Raw genomic sequence first — 23,061 nt, 5'->3', positions numbered from 1 at the left:
TAGCACTGAGATCTGATCTGGCACTCAGAGTGGCATCCATGTTACTGGTCACATTTGCTGTCATAAATATTAGCAAATCCTGAAAAAAATCATTGTGAACAAGCTCTAGTTTGTTTTCATGCAACCTAGTTTCTTTGTATTACTTTTCAGCCCTCCTATAGTGATATTGCAGCCAATCCAAAAGTTTTAAAATGGATGACTGAACTTACCAAATTGAGAAAGCAAATAAAAGGTAAGAGATGCTACAGTTTCTGCTTTTCTACAGACACAAATTATCTACATGACTAAAATGTCTAAGTCATTCAGTAAAATTCCACAGGACAGTAGAAATCTTTCATTTCTTGATTCTGAACTATTAAAAAATAAAAGTAAAACTATTTTTGTAGCTTTGGTTTTATTTCATTAGAAGAGAAACTTTGCTTATGCAAACTGTTATGTTCCTTTTTTTGCAGTTGAACTGAGAGTTACTTATTTTAAACCTTTGGATTGTGCAATTTTTCTCATTTCAGATGCAAAGCAGAGGAGCTCAGATGGAGAATTCATACCTCAAACACGTCCACGAAGTAACACTCTTCCAAAAAGCTTTGGTTCCTCTCTTGACCAAGAGGAGGAAGAAAATGGAGATGAGATGCAGGTTGTACAGAAAGAGAAGAAGCCCACCAAGGAAGCTACACTTGAACTCATTTTGAAGAGATTAAAGGAAAAACGAGTTGAGAGATGTTTGCCAGAAGATATAAAAGTAAGCATATGGTTAAGGACAGGCTGGTTTTTTAGAGAAAAACAGAGGGAAACAGAGCGCTGTCAGACACTTCGGATATCACTTTATTGACAAAATTATGTCTCTGACTAGCAGTCCTTTGCTAAGCCCTCATATGTCAGACTCTGTAGGGAAATGATCAAGATGAACCACATTTTCCTTGCTCACTCTTCCTTAAAATATTTACAAGCATGTGCTCACAATATTGGACAGCTTGAAAGAGAGGAAGGTGGGATGTATGGTACTAAGCTAAGTAAGGCATCTGTATAGCTGATAATGTAGAAAAACTGTGATTTGTGTTTGATGAGATGTGAATTATTCTTCTGACAGAAAATGACAAAAGACCATTTGGTAGAAGAGAAAACATCTCTCCAGAAAAGCCTCCTGTATTATGAAAGCCAGCATGGACGGCCGGTAACACTTGGTTTACTTCATCAAACTCTATTAATGTTTGCATAGACAACAGTAGTTCTTGTGCAGTTGTGCTACCAGGATTTAATGCTGGTGTGTGTGTTGTTTTGTTTTTTAATTCTCCAACCCACAAAGTTATCTCACTGGTGGTGTAGTTGAACCCCAGCTGGCAACTGAGCACCACGTAGCCACTCACTTGGTCCCTCCTGCAGTGGGATGGGGTGAAGAAAATTGTAAGGGTAAAAGTGAGAGAGTTCATGGGTTGAAATAGGAATAGTTTAATAATTGAAATAAAATAAAATAATAATCATAGTGAAAAGAAAAATAACAGACAAAAAACCCAAGAAAGACAAGTGAAAACAATTGCTCAGCCCCAGCTGACTGATACCCAGCCATTCCGTGAGCAGCAGCCAGGGAATATCCCTTAGATCAGTTGAGGTCAATTATCCCAGCTGTGTCTCCTCCCAAATCTTGTGCACCCCCAGCCAAAACCAGCACAGTTGATTTCCATCTAGCTATTTGAGGAAGTTATTGCATTGACTTATAAATAACCCTATGTATTAACAGGTCCTTTTTCCACAGATCAGTAGGTTATTGGAGTTTGCAAAGAGATTGGTCTTGTTTGGTGCCTTATATGTCAGTGAAGCAAAGAGAAATCTTAAATATTTTTTAATTTCCTGGGAAAAAAACCTGAAATGTTATTCTGGATTTCACAAAAAGATAAATGAAGACACTTCTTTTTTTATTTTTCCCCACGTGTGGCATGTATCTTAAATAATTGGAGATATGAAATTTAGAGTAAGTGACTAGGAATTAGTGCCTGAAGTTCTGAATTTTCCTCTTGGACAGTGGCCAGCATCACTAGTCCAATCACAAGATCTTTCCAGTTACTGTTCCATCAGCCTTCTGGACTTGGCACACTAGCTTGAGAATCAGCACTGACATACAAATCTGACCAAGCCTTTCGGTCTGAAAACCAGGGAAGAAAAATGGTCTTGGAGATACTGGTACTGGTTCTACAATCCCCTTAGAGAGAAAATGCCAGTAGAAGGATGGCCTGTAGGTTTCATTGTTAGTGTACACAGTGGCCAAGAACCGAGAGTAAGTCAGATGTCAGATGATATCTCTCTACAGCTTTATCTTTTCACCCACGTCATTTCTGTAGAATCATCATCATTGCTAGACACACAATTTCCTTCCCCAGTTCTTGGTCCCTTTTTCCCCCTCTTTTCTGTAGGTCTTAAAAGATAGAGGGTTTGCTTCTACTGAAGCTCCCCTAACTTCAAGGAAATCTTTAAAACTCCTTCCTGAAGAATATAGGGAGTGAATGTGAGAAAAGAGAGGAGGAAATAGCACCCATGAATTCTCCTTTATCTGCAAAACTTCATACACATAATTTAAACTAGTTTTCTGTTCCTAACTGGAATGTGTGTGGCCTGGCATGAGAAGCATACCGGTTTGTGTGTGCTTGTATTTTATTGAGTGACTGGTATAATTAATTCTGTGGTTTCTCTGCCTTTAGGTTACTAGAGAAGAAAGACATATTGTGAAGCCACTTTATGACAGATACAGACTTGTAAAACAAATGTTAACTAGAGCAAGCATTACTCCTATTCTTGTGAGTAAAACAAATGCTATTTCTATTTTTTCCATTTTTGCACTGCTAGGCTTCCTTTAGAAGAGCTAGTAAAACTGTTCCATAAAATACATCTTTCTTGTGGAAGATACAAGATGATGTTGTCATCATACTTGAGGCATTTGATTTACAGCTGAGAGCAGAGGAGTTCAAAGCTCTTTGTGACCTTGATGGCTCTTGGGAAGTAAATGGTTCCCGATGGAAGTAAATAAGCAGTTCTGACTTGCTGTGGCTGAAATGTTCCCAAGTCACTGTGCCAGTCTGGATCCACAGTACATACTGTGCTTTTAGTCCTCCCAAGAATAGTAGCACCCATTGCAGTGAAGCTTTCCTCTCTGCTGTGCTGCAGGTTCCTGTCACCAGAGGTGTGAGTGACAGGGTGGCCATAAGAATTGTTTCATTCCTTCATGCTTCCCCAGCATGAAGTGTTTTCTCAATGTCTGCAGCATCTGTACGTCATCTGTGCTTTTTCATGGTGTTTTCACTTCATTTCCTTCTCACTTGCAGTGCTTTCTATTCTTTCCTCTCCCTGTGGTCTTGTAAGACATGAGGAAGAAAAGTTTTCATGCTGTGCAAAGAGATGTATGTGACCTTGTGTGTACCTGTGAAACAGCTGTGGAATGACAACCAGCTGGCTGTGTTCTTCATTAGCTATAGCCAGTCTTGCATGCTGACCCAGATTTGCAGCAAAACAGTTTTGATATTAGCTGTTTGACCCTTTTAGCAGGAAGGGACTATATATCTGACATGAGATAATCTCTTCACACACAAAGTTCTCTACCAGATTTACATTGCTGGGCAGAGGCTTACTCAGCAGCAACTGTCCTCAGCTATCCCCTATAAGCTCAAGTACATTGAGATAAAGGGACCAGTTCAAGATCATTCTTTCTTGCACATACATTTTTGAGTAGCTGCTTTTATAGAAAAATATTATTTAAAATGCAGTCATATTTCAGTTATTAAAGGACAACTTGAAGGCTTTGGTGTCAATATCCCTTTTTGAACTCCAGAAACACAGGTTACTCCTAAACACTTAAGCATCTCTCCACAGCTGGTGAGTCATAGGTTTCATGGTGGTGCCTCTGAGTAATGCAGTTTTAACCCATCTCTCACCTCAAAAATCTGACTCCAGCAGAGATGCTGGACAGGGCTCTGAGCAACCTGATCTAGTTGAAGATGTCCCTGCTTATTGAAGAGGGATGGACTAGATGACCCTTGAAAGGTCCCTTCCAACCCAAACTATTCTATGAATATCAGTAGCCTTATGATTATATCACAGTTGCTCTTTTTTTTCCCCCCTGTGATGAATAATGGATAACCAAAAGAATTTTTTAAATTCAGAAGAGATCTTGGTAACGTAATTCCTAACCTGTGCTGTAGGCAACACCTGTAAAATATTATTCACAGGCCTCTGCTTTTGAAACCTGTAAGACAGAGATGTGGAGCTCTCTGATTACCAAGGATTGTTCAGTGGTAGCTGGTGGTAGGACATATTCAGAGCCAGGTATTTCAAGAATTGTTTTTCTGTTTATATGACACCTGCTTCCGTGAGACCTTCCTTATGGTGTCACAGAACACTCATCACATACTCTGAGGCCTGTCTGGAAATGTCCACAGCAGCAGGAGGGTATTTACTTTTCATGAACTGAAGGTTTTTGGCAGGTCATTGTCCACGTGGCTTTTGTGTTCCACCTTCCTTCTGTTCAGAGAGTCCATCTGTTGCAACTGCTTATGCTGTCCAGGGGTAACAGAAGAGCAGGACAGAACTGCATGATTGCAAGAGGCAGCAAACAGCAGCTCCTGTACAGCAGTGGCACCTCTTTAGGCTGACGTTCAAAGATCTTGATACTGAGGTGGCAATAGGCACCTTCCATGGCACTTCTAAGTGCTGGACTTCAGAGAAGTCTAGGAGGAGAAGCTGGCAGATTATTCCCAGTTTATGTCTGGCAGGAGGTAAAAAAAGAGATCTGGCCTTGTGTAGCTTTGTAATCTCCCTGTGAATGGGGTTGGGAGAAACAAGAGTAAATATGAAATTCAAAGATATCGTTGCACTTGGAGTCTTCTACAAAGCATGGAGAGAGACCACCATTTTAAGTCTGAAGAGCAGTATTTTTATGTAAATTATAAGCTATAACATTTACTTCTGTGTCAAGTATACTATGGGCATCTGAGCTTTTTTGGGTCATATGGTTATTTTATTTATGCTCTGTAAGAATGTTTGCAGTCTTTTATTCTTCTGAGAGAAAAAATACCTTCAGGTATTAGGTGACTTGAACAGCATTCTGAACAAGCAGCATTTAATGTCTAATTGCATGTAATGAAACAAACTTAAATTTTTGCAGGGGTCACCATCAACCAAGAGGCGAGGGCAGATGTTGCAGCCCATTATTGAAGGGGAAACTGCCCATTTTTTTGAAGAAATTAAGGTGTGTACAGTGTGGTTTTTAAAAAATACTTCCCAGCACTAGTAACGGGGAATGGAAATATTTCATTTTGGTTTGAATTTCTGCTTTGACTTACAGGAAGAAGAGGAGGAAAGTGATGGTTTGTCTGCAGACTTGAATGATATCATAAAAACTGCTGTCCAAACACAGTCTGTTTTAAGCCCAGTTGAGAACTCTGAGTCTGATGTTGAAGATGGTCAAGAGAAACTGACCCGGGACCTCAGGCTGTCAAGCACACGTGCTGCTTCGATGTATGTGAAAAGAAGTGACTAATTCTGTTACAGAAGTTGCAATTGTCACACTTGGATTCATGATACTGAGTAGATTATGTTGGGTGGAAGGGAGTGATGTGTTCATCACTTCTCCGGGAGTGTTTGGCTTGAATGAGTGTTCTTTCCTCTGACATGTCTGACTAAGATCTTTTTGTATTCAGTGAATTGTTTAGTGTCTTCTAAACCTTCAGCCTTACTTGAGCTGTGTAGACAGCAGAAAATTTACACCTTTATTAACTACTAGTTTGTTCTCAGTATTCCACTGTCAGATCTCATCTTCCTTATGAGCAAGGCACACTTATTGCTAGTACAGCTAGTTGCAGCTCAGTTGTTTTTTACTATGCTTTGAAGAATTTAAATGTTAATGTTTGGCTAGAAGGGCTTTTCTTTCATTTGAAATTCTTAGGCCTGAATTATTGGAGCAACTGTGGAAAGCCAGAGCTGAAAAGAAGAAGCTACGCAAGACATTACGAGAATTTGAAGAGGAGTTTTATCAGCAGAATGGAAGGTTTGTTTAGCACAAAACTAGATTCTGGATGGCAACCTGATTTTGTAGCCACATACTTCTTCAGCTTTCTGTATGAACGTTGCCAAATGGAATCTGATCTGTTCTAATCTCTGCTGGGAATAATCTCCTGAAGGAGATAACATTCCTGTGTATTTTTAATAGCTGAGGAAGCTTGCTCCTGAGTTTTGTTTCCTCTATTACAGTCTGTAAAGCATATGAATGAAAACTGAGGGAGCATAATTTTTAAAAAGTTATTATTTTTAAATATTTATTAAAAGTATATTTTATAGTAAAAACCCCAAACAACAACCTCAGATTATCCCTCTGTTTTGAACATAGGGCAGGGAAGTTTCCCTATTTGTCCTTTTTTCCACGTCCTGACAGAGGATGTTTGCTTTACCAATATAGAGATAGGTATTTTTTACTCTGTGTTGTTGAGTTTTTCTAGGCTTCTTTTTGAATATATGTTGCTATTAATTTGTTATTTATTTTGGTTGGTTGCTTTCTTGACTGGCAGATGTTCTCACTTAAATGTACCTTCTACTGTATTTCTCCTTAACTATAAACTACTGGACCATTGGTCACACAAATTCCACTAACGTGGCTTCATCATGCACTTGCTGATCTTGGGACAGAACTCCTTTTGACTTAAATGGAAATTAATGCAGTTAAAAATGAAGGGTTGATTTAAAAATAAATCAGATAGATTAATTTATTATAGTCTTAAATAATAATTCCCTCCTGTCATTTTGTGGGTCAGTCTCCATACAGTGAAAATGTAGATAAATTTACATTTATTTGTATATTTCTGTAATGTATACACAGGATCTGAAATGCAAGTCTTCACATCCTGTTAATAAAATCTCTAGAAGGACTTTAGAGAACAATTTATAAACAATGCTGAATGAATGCTGCTGCATTTTCTATTGAGTTTAAGTGATGGCAGTTTTATTTACAGTGAACTAAAATATAAAAATGTGTCTATTATTGGTGAACCAGCTGCCAAAAATGTTTGAAACTGCACATGGATACCTTTGTGTTTGGCTTCCTGCAGCATGGAGGGTTGTCTTGAAACTTTGGTCTGCTTCTTTTTGCAGGAATGTGCAGAAAGAAGATCGGGTTCCAATGCTTGATGAGTACAGAGAGTACAAGAAAATCAAAGCCAAACTGAGGCTGTTAGAAGTCCTTATCAGCAAACAAGATTCTTCAAAATCAATTTAAATTCTGTTCCTCCAGCCCCTTGAATAACATGATGTTTCTGTGTACTACCACTGTACTTGTTGGGTGCTTGTGCTCATTTGTCCTGCACTGTTGAAAGAAACCAGTTTGTGCCCTTTCTTGTGGTGCCACTAGAACGTGTGAAGGGTAAGTAGGTCCTGTCTAGAGAGCAAGTAACACCTCTGAGTTTGAGACTGCTCTATCCAACTTTAGCAAACACTGTTTCCATCCAAGTTTTTTATTACAGATGCATCCATCTTATTCCAAAACAACCATAGGTTTCTTTTTACTTAAGCATACAAGAACTTTGAGACTTTTGTTACTACCAGTTTTTTGCATTATTGAAGAAATGATTCATGCCATCATGCTACACTGAACTGCTCCTCTTGCCTATTTTTTTTATCACGGCGAAAAAAAAAAGTCAGCAAATTAAACGTACAGCTCTTTTTCCTGGACTATTTAGAAAACAGACTGAAATTCTTTTCCAAGGACTGCTGTGGGAACAACTTTTAATCTTTGGTATCCTAAATTGCTCCTATAACCCAGAAATAATTGACATTGTGGATCTTGCTCATTAGTGGTCACGTTTCCTCCTTGATAAAGATGACAGTGGACAAACCAGAAAGTGACCTTGCTTAGTGTCTTTTAAAACTTGGAAAACTGAAACGTTGTATCACATGCTGCCTACAGGACTTACATTACTGTTGTTCATTTTATCATTTCATTGTTTATCAACTAGTGGTGACATAGTGTTTTGTCTGAATTGGATACTGCATCTCCACTTTGGGAAGATCTGAGGAACATAATGAACATTGCAGAGTGTGGGAAAGCCGAAGGCGTTCAGACTTGTGTAGGGCCAGCAGAAAAGAGCTGGCTTAGGACAGTTAAAATTGTACTGTACCCCAAATAAGTAGGGTATCAAGGGCTAAAATCAGTGGAGTTAATGTGCACCACAGGGTGAACGGTTAGTTTTGAGCGAAAAAGTTACTGCTGTTTATCACCATTTTGTTTTACAGTTGGAGAATAAAAATAACTTATCTAACCCTTATGATGTAAGCAAAACAGTTTATGGGCCTTGCATGATTTAGCTTCAGAGTTGAAACTAAATAATGTTTTGAGTATCACATCTGCTGTGCTGAATGATGATTTAGCTACTAGCTTTATGCTCTGCAGCAGCCATCAGCAGCTGGTTTTGCTCTGGCAAGAAATCTTAAGTGTTAATTTTAACTGGTGCTTTCTCAGTTACTATTTTTTTTCTTCAATGTATCAGTTTGATTGTGGCCATGTTTTGCATGCACCTACTCTCACTGCATGTTTTTATGACTGGCTTATGTCAACAGAGCTGTTGTTCACATTGCTTTATGAAAGACCAAAAATGAACTTTCTCACCATGTAAGAAACAGCTAGCATGTAACCTCATAGACTTGCTGTTCTGTCATGAAACATATGAAATAGGTTGAAAGTAGCATTTTTTAGTGCTCAGATTTCATCTGTGTACTGTAGAATACTTCTTGTTTTGTTTTACTTTGCTTGTAGGCATGTAATTTTGGAATTCAGAAAAAAAAAAGCACTAAAACTATTGAGCACTGGTGGTATGCCTTTTTTTTTTTTTTTTTTTTTTTAAACTGCAAAATTATCTGGGACCTTAGAGAATTATGAGGTTAAACTAGTCTTGAGACCATATATCAATTATTCAGTTCCATTGTGCAATGTACACTTCAGTTACTTTTCTATCAGTCTGCAGACACGGGTGTATCCAAACATTGAAACTAATGTGTACTGTATAGTGTTGTACATGAATGTTTGTGTTTTATATACCACATGCAAAATGTCAATATGCACTATTTAAATGTTTTAAATAATATATTCCTCCTTTATAATGCTTAAATCTATATGATTCCAATATTTTTATAAGTGAGTGAGTGATCAGACTGGTTCCAATTCAGAATTAACAGCTGCTTTGTGTTTGTTATGCAGTGTTTGGCTGTTTATTCAGTATAGTAGATAAGCATGGCAACAGTTATGCTGTGTGTGTTTTGTGCCATCCTTGTTGAGCAATAAATAAATGGTAGAACTAGGCATTTTGTGATATAACAGTTTTACTTTGGTAAAAGCAAAACCTATATATCTATATGGATATATAGATATGGAATATATATAACTAAACCAGATATAATTGCATTGCTATGTCTGGTGCTCATTGTATAGACTTTTATAATAAAAGTACCTTAACCTTTATTGTCATATACCTTTGTTTCTCATCATGCTTTCTCCTCCACTGCCACCTCTTTACAAGTGCTGAGTGCTCCACTATTCCTATACGTGTCTGTAGTTCCAGGGTGTTGCTGAGACAGGCCTGAATTCCTGCCTGCCAGCAGAGCCTCCTGCACAGGGGGTGCCTCGGGTGCTTCAGCCCTTGCTGAAGGGGCAGCGGTTGAAGCCTTATTCTTACTCTACCTGTTCAGACTGTGCTTCTCAGCAGAGACAGCAGCAAAGTGTCCAGAGCAGCTCCTGAGCTGACAGCGGGGCTTGCAGTGCCACCTGAGCCTCGTTCCTGCTGTGCGAGCAAACTGTGAGTCTCACTCCTCCCTGCTCCAGCAGTAGCACCTTTGGGAGTAAACGGGGCAGAGAGCTGATTCAGCCCTTACTGGGCTCATTAATTCTCTGCCAGTGAATGTTCCTTCTGCTGCCAAGCAGTATTTGGTTATGTCTCTATGTCCATGATGATCTCTGAGCCTTGAAACCAGTTGCTGCCGTGTGTGTGGCCAGAGCAGCTACTGCACACATGTAAGCACAAGAGGATGCTTTTCCTCTGGACCAAGTAGATTTTTTTCATAATACATTGATGAAAAGTGATTGAGGTCTTTCAAACTGACTTTTCTGTGGTATTTTGTCTTAAGTCCACCTTTCCTCAGCCCAAGGCTTGGCAGGGGACAGAGGATCTCCTGAAGGTGAAGACTGCTTGTGGGTGTGTGGCGGTGCAGGTAAATGAGAAGAGGAAAAACAACTGGGAAGCTGAGCGAGCAAGTGAGAGAGAGGAGACAGAAGGCAGCATTTGGGTGGGACTGAATGACCTTACCTCTGACCACATCTTTCCTTGGGGGAAAAAGAAAGCACAAGTTCTTAGGACACTGGCTTGAAGAATGATCAAGGTGTTTCAGATCTGTTCTTCAATCCTCCATTTTTCCTTAGCATTAGTTATTCAGCGAAGCTTGCACTGATGAAGATGCTAATGAGAAGACAAAAGTCCCTCAAATAGTGGCTTGTGGGGGAACTGTTTAAAATCCATGGGCTACAAAGCAATGACCAATTTTTTTAATGAAGGAAAATAACCCTATGTTAAACACCATTAGCCAAAATGAAGGAGAAATATATTTCTGAGGGTGCAAAAACTCAGTGATACTGGGACAAGACTTGATGAAGAACCAGTTCTGAGAAAATGCCAGTCTCTAGTATTCCAAGCTTTACCTCTTTGAACAGGTTTGCTTGAGCTGTTATGTGACTGCAGGGTGAGGAGCTTGCTGGGAGAAGTGAGGCAGGATATAAGAAGGGTTTCCTGTGCCCCAGAGGAGTAGAGCAAGGATGAGGAGTGCTTGGAAGCTTTCATGAAGCTCTGGGTAAGTAACTGTGGGTAAAGGTTTCAAGACCTCTTTGTGCAAGAGGGGTTGCCAGGAAGAGGAAAGGTCGGAGATGCCAAAGGTGCAATCCATCTGTTTTCCTGCGTGTCAGGCTATTGAGTAATCCAGAGAAACAGGTCATCAGTGACGTGTGTTATCTGGGACACTGCATGGCAACAGGAACCCCTGGGACGGGAAGACGGGGTTTTATTTTAAACTGGTCCCTCTCAGAAGAGACAGGTTGTCTGGGCTTGGCCAGGAGACTGAAGTACATGATCAGTGAACCCTGTCAGGCAAAGCTGTACATGGTGACCTCGTGCTACAGGGCTGAAGTGATCACCACCCTCTGGGTCCCTCCAAATGCCTGTTTGCTCCCCTTGTCATGAGACCACTCCTCTGAGTGGGATCAGATGCAGAGGCCATCTTAGTGCTCTGCAGGACAAAAGGCTTTATAGTATTATAAATCCCTGTAGGATTTAAGTACGTTTATGTAAGTTTTGGGATACTTTGGAGGCTGGGGTTGCATGTCAGGTGTGAGCCGAGATGTACAGCAGCAGCAACTTCACTAGGGCAGGGACTGCGTGGTGTAGGTGGGGTGTCACAGCCTGGTGATGGCCCCGTGTTTGGACGTGTTTTATTTCTTTCTGTGGCTGAGTCCCAGCAAATAACAAATATTAACGACTACATAGGATTAGATAGTTTCTGGCCTGAACCTAACACCTTGTCTCCACGGCAACGGCTATAAATTGATTTAGGAATAAAAAGGACGTTCTGAAAAATCAGGCTGGTGCCAGTGTGAAGCAAATCGCCCTCTAGTGGTTGCAGCTGTTAAGGCCTGACCAAAATAAAAGACGATTGACTATTTCCTGAAACAATACAATTTATTTTTTTCTTCTCTGAAGGCAACAGCAACTTGTTTTGGAAGCAACAAGTGCCTGGGACAGGGATTGCTGAGAGATGAGCATTAACCTGGGCAGCAGATGCACCAGCAAAAGAAAGTGGTCTGGGCGAGTGAGGGCTAATGCCCCAGGTGCTGGACTGTGCTCATGACCTGCTCTCCTGGTCACACATCTGTGCCTCGCAGCAGCCCCAAGACAAGGCAGGGGAACGGATGTTGTTCAGGCATTTTCTAGGGCTGCCTACCCAGAACTCTTAACAAGGCTGGTCAGTTCTTCTCAGGGTTGAAGCAGCACCTGAAACCGTCAGAGAAAAGACCCAGATGCTGCAATGGTATATACATTTATTAACATTCCTGCTTCTCTATTCTACAAATAGAAACAAACAAAGGGTTGGGGTGGGATGAGGACTTGGGAGTTATTTAAACAGTGTGGAGAGTCAGGCCATCTCTATTACCAGATGAGCTCATGCCATGTTGCTTGAAGGATCTGTCAGTTGTTGCATGGTTTTTGTAATATTATTGATTTTTGCATTAGCACGACTTAATTCCATCCCCAGCTTCTGTGTGTACCTGAGGAGCCTGGAACACACAAATAAAACCACATGTCCTTGAGATGGCTCTGCCCTTACACTTGGCACTTGCAATCATCCTCTTTGCTCGCTTGTGTCAGCTGCCAAGGGTGTAAGTCCTGAAATACCCCTCCACAGGTACAAGGTGTTACAGTCTCTGTCCCCCCCCCTCCATGGGCAGCCACAAGGAGATGTTCTGGAAGAGTGACAATATTTTAAATCCTTGTCCCACCTCATTCTTGACTAATGTCCTTACAAGCTGCTCTACTAAATTCTTTCATTTCTTTCTTCCTTCCCTGCCGGCAGCTCTTATCAGCCAGTCTAAAAGCAGTTATCTGTTAAAATCACTGACTTTGTGTTGATCTGTCTCTCAGGTTGTCACTTGGTGAGGGTCTCAGCTGGGCTGTAGCTGCCTGGGGATGGGAATAGAATTGCAAGAACAGACTCTCATACTCACCATTGAAATTCTGCAGTGGAGACGTAGCTCTGAGATGTGACTGAGTCTATGTCCTCAGCAGATGCATATTTCTGACTGAGCTCTTCTTGCACTTTCTGTAGATTTGATACAGATTTGATAGGTGGCTCTATGCAACACCAAGGGGATTACAAACAAAAAACCAGACAAAGGCAGCATGGCTCACTGGGACAGCTGTAAAACAGTCACTTGTGCAAGGAAGGGGCATGCAAGCAGCTCTGGTGAGAAAAATGTTCACTTCTCCATTTGAAAGTAGGTTTTCCTTCTGGCCCTTCCAAAAAGACAAGGTATAGGAATATACATTTCTTTTCAGAGCTGAGAGAGATGGCCATGTTGTGTGTAGTAGCATTTACAGCTAGCCAAGGAACTTCTCCTTCTCTTCTTGTAGAAGGGATATTTTAAAAAAAGTTTTGTAGGTACTTGCACTGGCTTATCCCAGGTATGGAATTACCAAATACTGCTGGAAACCATTTTGTAAAGCAAAAAGGAAGCTACAGTAATCTCTCTTCTTGCTGTAGATGCTGATGACCCAATAAATTCCTGTAAAACTAGTTTTCCATACATCTGGTTCTGTTTAACATATGGGCAAGGGCCCAACTCACCACTTTGTACCATTGGTAAGACACACTGACCTCACCCTACTGCCAGCTCGGCTCTTGTAGTGTATGACCTTGTCTGAGCAAGCTTTTATTTGAAGTTTTGGGCACAATTACTGATTTGTATTTATTTACAGGCCTAGCTTTTGCTATTCCTATGATGTCAAAAATAGTATCCTGTAGAGAAATAGGTTTTGTAAGTAACGGTGGGGACAACTGTAACTCCTCCTGTATTACTCAACTTTTGAAACAATAAGCAGTTTCTAAGAATATAGGAAAGAATAAAACCTACCTCTTTAGCAATGTCTCCATCAGAAAGCTTGGAAATATCCTTTCTTTCAGTGGCTGAAAATTCCTTGCTTGTCATTCACACCAGTGAGGAGAGACAGAAGTCCTGTGAGAATAGGTCTGTGCTCGGTGCAGGGGGTAAGAGCAAATGCTGAGATCCTACCTTTCCAAACTGTCATCTGCTGCTTTCTTCAACTTGACCTTGACAAGGGCATTATGGCAACTCTGAACACAGACAGGGAAAGTCAGGCATGTTAACTGACTTGTCTTTAACCAGAGACACTTTTGCACAAGGACTTGAACACAAGGAAAAAACAGCACAATGCCTTGGCAATTAAACAGGAATCCCACCAGCCTCTCTCTCTTCCCCTAGGTCAGCTCAGAGAACTTATCCTGCTCTGTCTCAAATTTGTCATGAAATCCCTGAAGGTAACAGCCAACCAAATTCAGTAAGAGTTTCCATTTTCAGGCATACTCAGTTTAATTTTACTGTAATCTACAATAAGTAGGGGAATGAGCTGGGATGGGAGAACCTAAGCTGTGCTGCTGCTGACCAGACTGGCTGTGCCCTGGCCAGGAACTCCCCTTTCCCCCTCCTTAATGAAAGCCAGGCTTTGCAGAAGCACTGCAGCTTGTGTCTATGCTGCTCTCAAAATCCTACAGGAGAATTTCAGGCAGATTCAGCTGCCATCCCTCCTCTGAACTGAAAAGTTAGGGAAAGATTTGTTCTCCTTTTGCACTCATTTCTGGAATTTTAAAGGTACGTGTTTCTACTTGTCTTCCCACGCAGAGATCTTTGATTGCTCAGGCTGGAAGAGCAGCAACAGTTAAGCTCTGAAGAAAGGTCTGATGGGATGTATCACAAACCAGCTGGCCCTAAATACAGCTTTTAAAAGGGTGAAGTAAAGGTAGGCTCCTTGCACCCTAACTCATATGCTGCTCTTACTATTGGAGCTCTTGTGAGTTTGATGGAAGGAAGTCTCTTTATCTGTCCAACGTGTATTTAAAGTGGATAATCAAATATGAAATGGTTATGGCCTAGCTGCTTAAGGCTCTTTGCTAGTGGTGTAGCTCAGAACTCCTCCTCTTCTCTTGAATTCAATGAGTAGTTACAGAAGTGTTTACTTACCCTTTTAACGAGGTCTGTTATCTGCAGTTGACGGGGCATCATTTTAAATTCTGCTTTGACTTCTGAATAGGCATTATTTATGATTGCCAAAAACATACTCTGCACAGGAAGGATGCAGTTAGATACTTGTGTCTGGAAATTGCAGTTGCATTATGCTGGGGCCGTTGTTTTGGGGGCTGTTCCATGCTAGGACATGTGACAAATGGAATTGAAGAGCTTTACTGGGTGCAGACATGCTCCTAATGCAATTAAACCAATTAAATTAAATTTGAGGGTCTTAAGGAGTATTTTTGGAAGACAAATCAGTTATTTCTTATCTGCAGTATTGGCTAAAAGGCCCAGTGCCTTGGAGGTAATGGATTTCCTGTCATATACTTGTACCTTTTTCAGATGGCATTTCAATCTGAAGTAGTTAATGAAAACATTAACTGATAAAGTTGCACCTACACAGTCCCACCAAAGTCTCTCTTTAACCTTCCTACCAGACAAGGTTGCCATTAAGCAGTTTTTAAGAGCACCCAGTTCAGTTTTCAGAAATTAGACTCTCCAGAAGTGACTGGTGCAGCAGAGTGGGAGGTGCACTGTGCTCATTTTGTGGCACAAAAGCCCCTTTGGTGGCTGTTTGGAGGGAGGGAGAGCTGCAAAATGTCTTGTCTGCTGGGAGCTCCTGCAAAGGAGTTGGGACTGTCCCTCTGCCCAGCTGTGCTGGGGGCAGCCATGGTAACCCCACTGTCACCTTGTCTCAGAGCATTGTAGGACAGTTCTTCTCTACTGCTCATGCAAAAGGAGAAGCATTTTTAAGGTGATACCTACCAGCAATATGAAGAACACAAAGAATACAAATGTGATGAAGTAAAGAGGTCCAAGGATTCTGTTTACTGCTTCTATGGTTGCAAAATTAAAATCTCCTAGCACCATACGGAACTGTGTAAAGCTGGGAGTAAAAAACACAAGAATGAGGTTGACTGGTTCCTCCTGAAGAGAAGTATTGTAAGTTATTATTTGAAAAGAAAAGTAATAGATACAATTGAGATGGATTCACCATTACCTTAGTCACTGAAATCAGAAGGCAAGCCAGGATAATACTGCACTGGTAAGTTGGCCACTTAGCATATACTTGAGAATTTGAAAGTACAAATTAATTTTAAAATGTATGAGAAAATACTTGCATTTTTAATAAATCAGCTGGTTTGGGGGTTTTCCTTATATTATTTCCCTTCTTTTCTAGCTTTATGATCCCTTATTTTCTGTTAGTACAGAAGGTAACAGTACAGGTCCTTATGTCCCTCTATATGGGATTTTATTCCTAGAGCTAAGACAAGTGCTTATTTCTCAGTACTGCAGCATCTTAGAACTCTCTCACATCCAAGTGGATCCAAAATTAGCTTTGTTTGTTTGTTCTCCTCTATGAAATAAGCTTAAGTGTTGGCAACCTGTACTCTTACGTTCTGCTTAGCAGAAATTGGTTTGTACCTGCACCAAGTGAGGGGGTTTGTATGGAAAAGTTTAGAAAGCAGCATACATGGAGTTTTGGAAAGTGGAGAACTCTTCAACTTGTGACCCGAAGAGCAGATAGCCTAGCTGGGCATAGGCAAAGAAAACAAGGAAGAACATGATGGAAAATCCAATGATGTCTTTGGCACAGTGAGATAATGTGGAGGACATCTGTGATGTGGTTTTGTTCAAGTTTATATATTTAAATACCTGCAAGAGAACAGAAAGTCTTGTTGTTGGAGGATCTCAGTATATTGCAACTTTTATTAATAGAATTTCTGGAATGTTATCTGTAACCATAACTTAGGAGTTAAGTCTTACCTAGAAGTAAGTTGCATAGTATGTATCTGTAAGGAGAACTAGGAATGGGTGTGTTTCTGGAGGAGATAAATATTCCACAGGGTAAATGTGTGTATGTGCTAAGGCTGCTGGTGTGTGGACAGGCCTTTGCTGGGCCCCAGTGTGTCATCAGCTCTGGCACAGATGGACCTCTGGTCAAGGAGACTGCAAGTCATACCAGCCTCCTGTATCTGAGGGTTCTCTGATGGCCTGAGTTGGTAAGGAGCTCTCTTTTAATCTGGGTCTGAAACAAGGCCTGAACAAAAGCCTTGCTCAATGAGAAATCATTAATTATAAACACCAGCAGGATGATGCAGGGGGAATGTGCAGCTGGGATACAGAATGGATGTAATAAGGAAGATTGTCCACAGGCCCTGTTAACTGCCACTGCTCCCAAACAGCTTCTTCCTCCAGCCTTGGTCTGGGAGGTGGAGGAAGGCCAAGAGCCTGTTTATTTTGAAAGGACATGACCTTTCATGATGTTTGTGTTCAGGTGCTTGGGGCATGACTGTAAAGCGTGATCTGGCAGATGTGAACAGCTTCCCTGCCTGTTCCACAGCCACTTTGTGCTGGGCATTTTACAAATACCCGAGGGGAGAGAGGGCCTGTAAGCAGCCTGGAATCAGGAAAAGCTTTGGGAAGCTTCATCCAGTCACTGGGAGCACTGAGGCAACCCAAACTGAAGTCACTGATGTCTGCTGGGTAGAGGGGAAGGGGTGTAGGTAGACCCCAGCCAGAGCCAACATGCAAGACTGGGTTGGCCCCAGAGGACCTGGTTAGGAACACAAGTAGCCTCTAATTCTGAGAAGCTTGCTACTCTGGCCAGACATCAGCAAATCTACTTGCAAAGAAATTAAAGGTGTCCGGGCACAAAGCCACATGTGAATCCAGTTCCAACACATTTCGCCTTCCTCTGCAGTTAAATAGTAGCTAGTTTTCATAGCTTTTGGCTACAAAAGCTGTGACTGGCTTCACCTGTGACAGCCACACCATCTGTATAGGTCAGGCAGTGACCTGGATAATATTTGGCCTAGGAAAACACTAAGTCTGATGAGCCTGTTTGACCATGGTAGTTTCCCAGCTGCTCCAATGCAGACAGCTGCCCATGTGCAAAATTTTTTTTTAGATGGGCTTGGAATTTGTGTAACCCATGTTTATGAGAAGGAGGTAATGTGAAACTCTCTGGAATCTCATAAATAAAATCCTCCTTTTTACTCCCACCTCTGCAGTTCGGCCATGAAAAGGCAGAACAACATTTATGCTGCGCTTAGAAACATTATGATTTTCAAGCCCCAAAAAAAGGAAGTAAAAACCAATACCTTTATCCAAGCAAAGAAGACATTGATAGCAATCATGTTGTTATAAAGGACTTGCCAGAATGCAAGGAAATAGAAGTCTGGATACACGTAGGCATCAGACAGCAGCTCTTGCATCAGCAGGGACACTTGGACAGTGCGGTTGATGTTGAAGGCAATGGCAAGGATGGAAACCTGAAGGAAAGGAGAAGCCAGTGACATCCAGCTACATCCCTTCTCTTCAGACTTGTCACAGGACACAGGAAAGTCTGTATTGACTTTATAAGGTCTTTGGTTTTATTTCAAGAACCTGAGCTGCTTAGATGGTTTGTCATAAACTATATATATGAGACCTTATTGGCCAAATCATTGGTACTGTGCTGATTCTAGAATGGTGCCACGTAACGTGCTGCAAACATTCTGGTTTTACTGGGCTTGCCCTGTTATGCACTCGTGCTTCCTTGCTCTGTAAAGAAAGGCTAAAGCAAACAAGGTGGAACCTGAGTAGAAAGGACGTGGAGCCACAGCAAGTGGAGAGCAAGGCTAGAAATGGGCCCCCATGCTGAACTGTGGGGCACTGTGTGTTCTCCTCAGAGTACAACAGGGGGGACTGACTGACCAGCAACAGACCTGGGCTGGTCTGGCTCCTTGGCTGTCCATCCAGTGCTAGCCTGGGCTGGCAAGCACAAAGGTGAAAGTCAAGGGGGTAGCTCACCACCAGCAGCAGCAATTCCAGCCAGTTCCAGGCATTTTTGAAATATTCCTTTTTCAGTTTTGCCATTTTTATAGCTTCCTTGATCATGAATATGATGATGAAGCAGCAAAAGGCGATTTCACAAGAAGCCAGGAAGTAATCTTTGTATGTGACATATCTGAGGAGCTTCACAGAGTAGAAATGTGAGGAGGTGAGAGCACCCCCGGTGGCCGGGAACTCCACCACCAACCTGGAAAAAAATGGGGGACTGGTGTTAAGTTACCATCCCTTTAAAATAACCTCAGCCCTTAATTTTCTATTAATTTTTACTACATTAATAATATCTTGTGGGACTCCTATGCCTGTAAGACCTTCTCATAAAGGTTACACTAAGTCCCCCATGAGAAGAGTATTACATAGCAGGGAAGGTTGAGGGGAAAATGGGATAGCCAAGATATGGTGCTGGGTTAAAAGTCTTTAAAGAAACTATGTCTCAGAGGCGCAGACATTCACCCTACCCTGAGTCTTTTCCCTCCATTAGCTGATAACAGGACTAATAATCCAGTCTTTGACCTCACAAAATGCTATGAAATCTATTCCAGCTGACAGCAGCAACCAACTGTACCAACCAGACACCAACTATTACCAAAGAATGGAAAGGAAGAATCTGGGTCTGCTCCCTGCAGTAACTGAATTTCTGCATTTTTAATGAATTACTGTCTTGCCAGCTGCTACCCAAGAAACATGGCTATGTATGCCTGAGGTGACCAGCCTTTCCTAGTGTCCTTTTGGAAGCATCATGCCTCAGTAAATGGGATTTCACATGTAGTAAAGGTAAGAACTCACCTGATGATACAGAAGAGGTTTATGTTAGCATTATATGTTGAGAAGTCAATAAATACAACCCTGGTTCCTCTGGTGAGCCAGTTGTTCTGCCTAAGGAACACCAACTTCTGCCTGCTCTCCTGCTTGGATTTAGGCAAGGTGAACATATATCCTCCACTGCTGTACCAGCCCATGGATCCCCAGTACCACAGGGATAATGAGGAGCCTGAGGTGTATTTCCATCTGCCAGGAATGGGAAAACAAAGCAGCTCAGCTTATGGAAACTGAAGTAAGCTTTAACTTTTATACAGTCCTTGGCAGTTCTTGTGTTCTGCATCCACAATGAGCCATTTAAGCCAGACCTTTAACTAAGTTTGGTTTTTTTACATGAAGTAGGCACAAAACATACAGCCTTAAGACAGTCCCATTTCTTTTATTTAGCTACTCAGTACATTCACAAAACAGCAGTTGCTCACAGATCTGGATTTCACCCAATGTGGGCCAGACAGTTTATTACCTTGAAACCTTTATAGGCAAATGGAACACCTCTCGTTTACATAGTCCATTTTTACCATGGCATGTTCACATGTTCTCTCACTGCATTAAATTAATGCTAAATGAAGTGTGTGAAGCAGACGTTTTGGCTCTGTTTCCAGAGTATTTTAGCACGACTCCAATTTATAAACGTGATTTAAATTCAGGCCTCATATAATTGAGCATTTCTCCAGAGATGTTAGGCCTACTAACACATGCTTCTGCTGCACTGAGCTTGCTGTCCCCAGTTCTTCCTGTCTGTCCACTCTGGGTTTCCCATGCCAAATTCCTGTCTGTAGTGTTGGCACAAAAACAAATTCATGGTTTATCTCAATGTAAACAAGAGAGAAACTCAGCTAATTGCATGCATGGTTGTTACTAACTGATGATCACTGGCACGAAGGACTGGGTTAGGTTTTCAAAAAACATTTCTGTGCTGAAGTGGGGTGACTTACTCAGATGTGCTCTTTAGTCCAAAGTCAGACCTGTCTTCAACTCGATAGCTATATTCACTGTAACAGTCTCTTAAAAATGAGTGGAAATACGGGTAGATGGAGCAGGTGTTGTTCTGTACTTTCAGCTGGCGGATCCGGGCTGCTCCCAGCAGCAGATTCTCATAGTAAATCTGGCTGTTGTTGCCCTGCAGGGTTAACGTCCTGTTGTTGTACCATTTGTCCCAGTACAGTCCATCCAACAGAGCTCCCTCTGCAAACTGTGTGCAAATGAGGTTGAAGTTTCAGAGGAAGGTTTCAATGCCACTGTTACCCCACTTCCTAGCACACAAATCTCTGCAGGGTTCTCAGGTTACTTGCAGCTACCAAGTCTAAGTTAGAGCACAAACAATTCCCACCTGTGCACTGTCTGGTGAGATATTTACATCTCTTTGCCATGAGTTAGTTCTATTCCCTGTGCAATTCTATCAGAGATGGGATAATGCAGGGTAAGACTACAACATACATCTATTTTGGATTTCACTGAAAAATTCTGCTTAATTCTAAACAAGTATGTTTAAACACAAACGTTTTATGTTACTTAACAAAATTTGTTGGTTGTCTTAATCTCTGAAGAGGTGTTCTGGGATTTTTCTGATGAGGTTTTTAGTCATCTGAATCTAAATGAAGAAGTATTTATTTTTGAAGGCAGGGTGTTTCTTAGATGCAGATAAGGAGCATTAAACTTGGGAAGAACATAATTCCAGCTACCAAACACCACGCTCCCATGGCCTAGCACCATCTGAGCACGTACTGCAACCATTGCTAGGACACCAGCACACACTGTATAGCAAGGGCTCACTAGTTTCTGGACTAGCAGTAACAGACACCATGATAAGAGGGAGTACAATTCTTCCAAATTAATTTTAACAATGGATTTCCATTGTTAAGGAAGAGTAGAGTGAGAAACTCTGCCTTCTGCTGTCAGCTGGGCAATTTTGGGAACTCCTCCACCTAGTACTGAAAACAGAGATCAGTGTTTTGTAACCATCCCTGAAATATGAGGTAATGTTAACAGCAAACCAGGATGGTGCATTTTCCTGGCTGTTCCAGGGGAAATAATATAATTTTTAACAGCTAAAAGTCAGAACAAGTGTAAACCTAAAATCTTTTGATTGTTATTGATGCTTTTTCAGACCAGGCCTAATATGGGGAATATGATGCAGCAATTAATGGGCCTCTTATTTTTCTCGATTATTCGGAAGTATCAGAATTATTGTTTGTTCCCAGAAATGCACCAAGTGCATTTTAAGAAGTTATTTGCCTTTCTTCAGCTGGAAGCACAACACCTGGTGTTTGGCTTCTGGGAGAACTGCAAGACTTTATTGCTCCGACTTAACACTGGCAGCTTCTTCACTGCTTTGCTCTCCAAGACAACACCTTTGCCATGAAAGCCTTACCTTCCAGAAATCATCTTTGCTCCCAATTCTCCTGAAACCACTCCTGTCATCCTCCGAGGAGGGCTCCAGGAAGACATGGGCCATGACCTTGTTCAGGTAGTACATGTCTGTGCTCACCATGCCGAATGCCACTGGAAAGAAGGGGCAGAGAGGGGATGCTCACAGGATGAAATCCCAGGACGGCAACAGCTTCCAACCCTGCCTCTCTGCTCTGCCACGCTGCCAGAACAAGGCCGGCAGAGCAATTGCTACTGAAGTGACACTTCTGGGTGGAAGACAGGAGGAGTAAACACTGGAAAAGGTACAGCTGACACATTAATTACCTGCGAAGGGTCACCTCAGTCGTTTGATGACTTACATATACAGAGGACGCTCAGGAAAACAATGTAGATGACCAGCTCCTGCAGACTGCTTCTCAGTTCCTGCTCTCTGCGGGCACCTGGGCGGGGAAACGGTGGCGGGGGCAGAGAGGGGAGTCAGAGGCCGGAGCCCTGGGGGCCCGGCGCGGCCCAAGGGCCGCTGCCCTGCGGCGGGGCCGGCCCGGGGCTGCGGGCCCGGGGCTGCGGGGCCGCCTCACGCACCCCTGCTGCCGCCCGGCCTCAGCTCCGCTGCGGGCCGCTGCCGCGCTGCCGGCGGCTTCATGGCGGCCGGGCCGGGCCCGCACCCGCCGCTCCCGTTTGAATCCCAACGGGCGGCGGCTCCGACCCCCCCGCCCCCCCCGCCTCGGGCGGGTTCCCCTCAGCGCCTGCGGGAAGGCTGGGGCTGCCCCGGGCTGCCGGGGGGGCTGCCTCGCTTCTCCCGCCGCGCCTGGGCTCCTGCCGCAGCGGGCCCCGCGCTGCCTGGCCCGGCCCGCGCGTCCAGCCCCCGGCCTGGCAGCCTGTCCTCCCGGGGGAATGACCCATCGGCCGCGGCGCCCGGGGCCTGCGGGCTCGGCTCGGGGGATGAGGAGCTCCCGCTGCGGCCGTGGGCAGCGGCGGGGAACGAGGGGTGTGCGGGGGCTGAGGGGCCTGAGGGCCTCTCCCGTGCCGGGCCTGCTGCTCAGCACCGGCCCACACCCCGTGTCTGTGCCCTGCCCAACTTCCCCTCAGGCGGGTTGGGGTGCCCACCTGCATCAGGTCAGCTCGAGCCCGCAGCGAGTTACTGGAGGTTATTCCGGGGCTCAGGCAGCCCC

At 42.8% G+C, this 23,061-nt stretch overlaps 2 protein-coding genes and 1 long non-coding RNA gene across 7 annotated transcripts in view; 2 read left to right on the top strand and 1 right to left on the bottom strand.

The window, feature by feature from the left end:
• The window catches only part of FAM13B (family with sequence similarity 13 member B), a 49,997-nt gene extending 40,505 nt beyond the window's left edge, over positions 1-9,492 (top strand). For 2 of the 3 annotated variants that reach the window (XM_051630984.1, XM_051630985.1), the window contains 8 exons: positions 151-232; positions 510-739; positions 1,088-1,171; positions 2,691-2,786; positions 5,147-5,230; positions 5,327-5,499; positions 5,927-6,028; positions 7,126-9,492. In XM_051630984.1, coding sequence (XP_051486944.1) covers positions 151-232; positions 510-739; positions 1,088-1,171; positions 2,691-2,786; positions 5,147-5,230; positions 5,327-5,499; positions 5,927-6,028; positions 7,126-7,249 — 975 coding nt within the window. In that variant the 3' untranslated portion in view covers positions 7,250-9,492. The remainder of the gene's footprint in view (positions 1-150; positions 233-509; positions 740-1,087; positions 1,172-2,690; positions 2,787-5,146; positions 5,231-5,326; positions 5,500-5,926; positions 6,029-7,125) is intronic. The other variant, XM_051630986.1, reaches the window with a different exon arrangement.
• Positions 9,493-10,828: 1,336 nt separating this feature from the next.
• Positions 10,829-19,696, top strand: LOC127390292 (uncharacterized). The gene is made up of 3 exons (XR_007890835.1): positions 10,829-10,863; positions 19,243-19,474; positions 19,620-19,696. It is a non-coding gene; the product is annotated as an uncharacterized LOC127390292 (long non-coding RNA).
• On the bottom strand, positions 11,724-22,758 carry PKD2L2 (polycystin 2 like 2, transient receptor potential cation channel). Of its 3 annotated transcripts, XM_051631648.1 has the most exons (15): positions 22,472-22,758; positions 22,249-22,329; positions 21,891-22,021; positions 20,455-20,711; positions 19,487-19,708; positions 18,662-18,890; positions 17,971-18,141; positions 16,341-16,522; positions 15,632-15,752; positions 14,819-14,917; positions 13,853-13,914; positions 13,694-13,760; positions 12,788-12,882; positions 12,217-12,340; positions 11,724-12,056 (listed from the first exon to the last, which is right to left on the bottom strand). In XM_051631648.1, the coding sequence occupies exons 1-14, from the start codon at positions 22,530-22,532 to the stop codon at positions 12,226-12,228; spliced, it is 1,893 nt and encodes a 630-aa protein (XP_051487608.1). In that variant the 5' UTR covers positions 22,533-22,758; the 3' UTR covers positions 11,724-12,056; positions 12,217-12,225. The 3 variants fall into 3 exon arrangements, with proteins under 3 accessions (XP_051487608.1, XP_051487609.1, XP_051487610.1); XM_051631649.1 differs by having other exon boundaries at positions 22,214-22,564; XM_051631650.1 differs by lacking the exon at positions 11,724-12,056 and having other exon boundaries at positions 12,245-12,340; positions 13,694-13,756.
• Positions 22,759-23,061: the final 303 nt, after the last annotated feature.

This window comes from Apus apus, chromosome 13 (genome assembly GCF_020740795.1).
Source record: "Apus apus isolate bApuApu2 chromosome 13, bApuApu2.pri.cur, whole genome shotgun sequence".
NCBI lineage: Eukaryota > Metazoa > Chordata > Aves > Apodiformes > Apodidae > Apus > Apus apus.
The sequence above is the reverse complement of the archived record's forward strand: the minus strand, read 5'-3'. Positions and strand labels throughout refer to the sequence as shown.

Bases quoted from the DNA above. Each gene is read 5' to 3' on its own strand.
- PKD2L2 (XM_051631648.1), bottom strand. From the start codon at position 22,532: ATGAAGCCGCCGGCAGCGCGGCAGCGGCCCGCAGCGGAGCTGAGGCCG. The intron at 19,709-20,454 runs GTAAGTCACCCC...CATTCCTGGCAG, and splicing joins GGACTAAAGAGCACATCTGA to ATGGAAATACACCTCAGGCT. The intron at 18,142-18,661 runs GTGAGCTACCCC...CCTTTCCTTCAG, and splicing joins TGGAATTGCTGCTGCTGGTG to GTTTCCATCCTTGCCATTGC.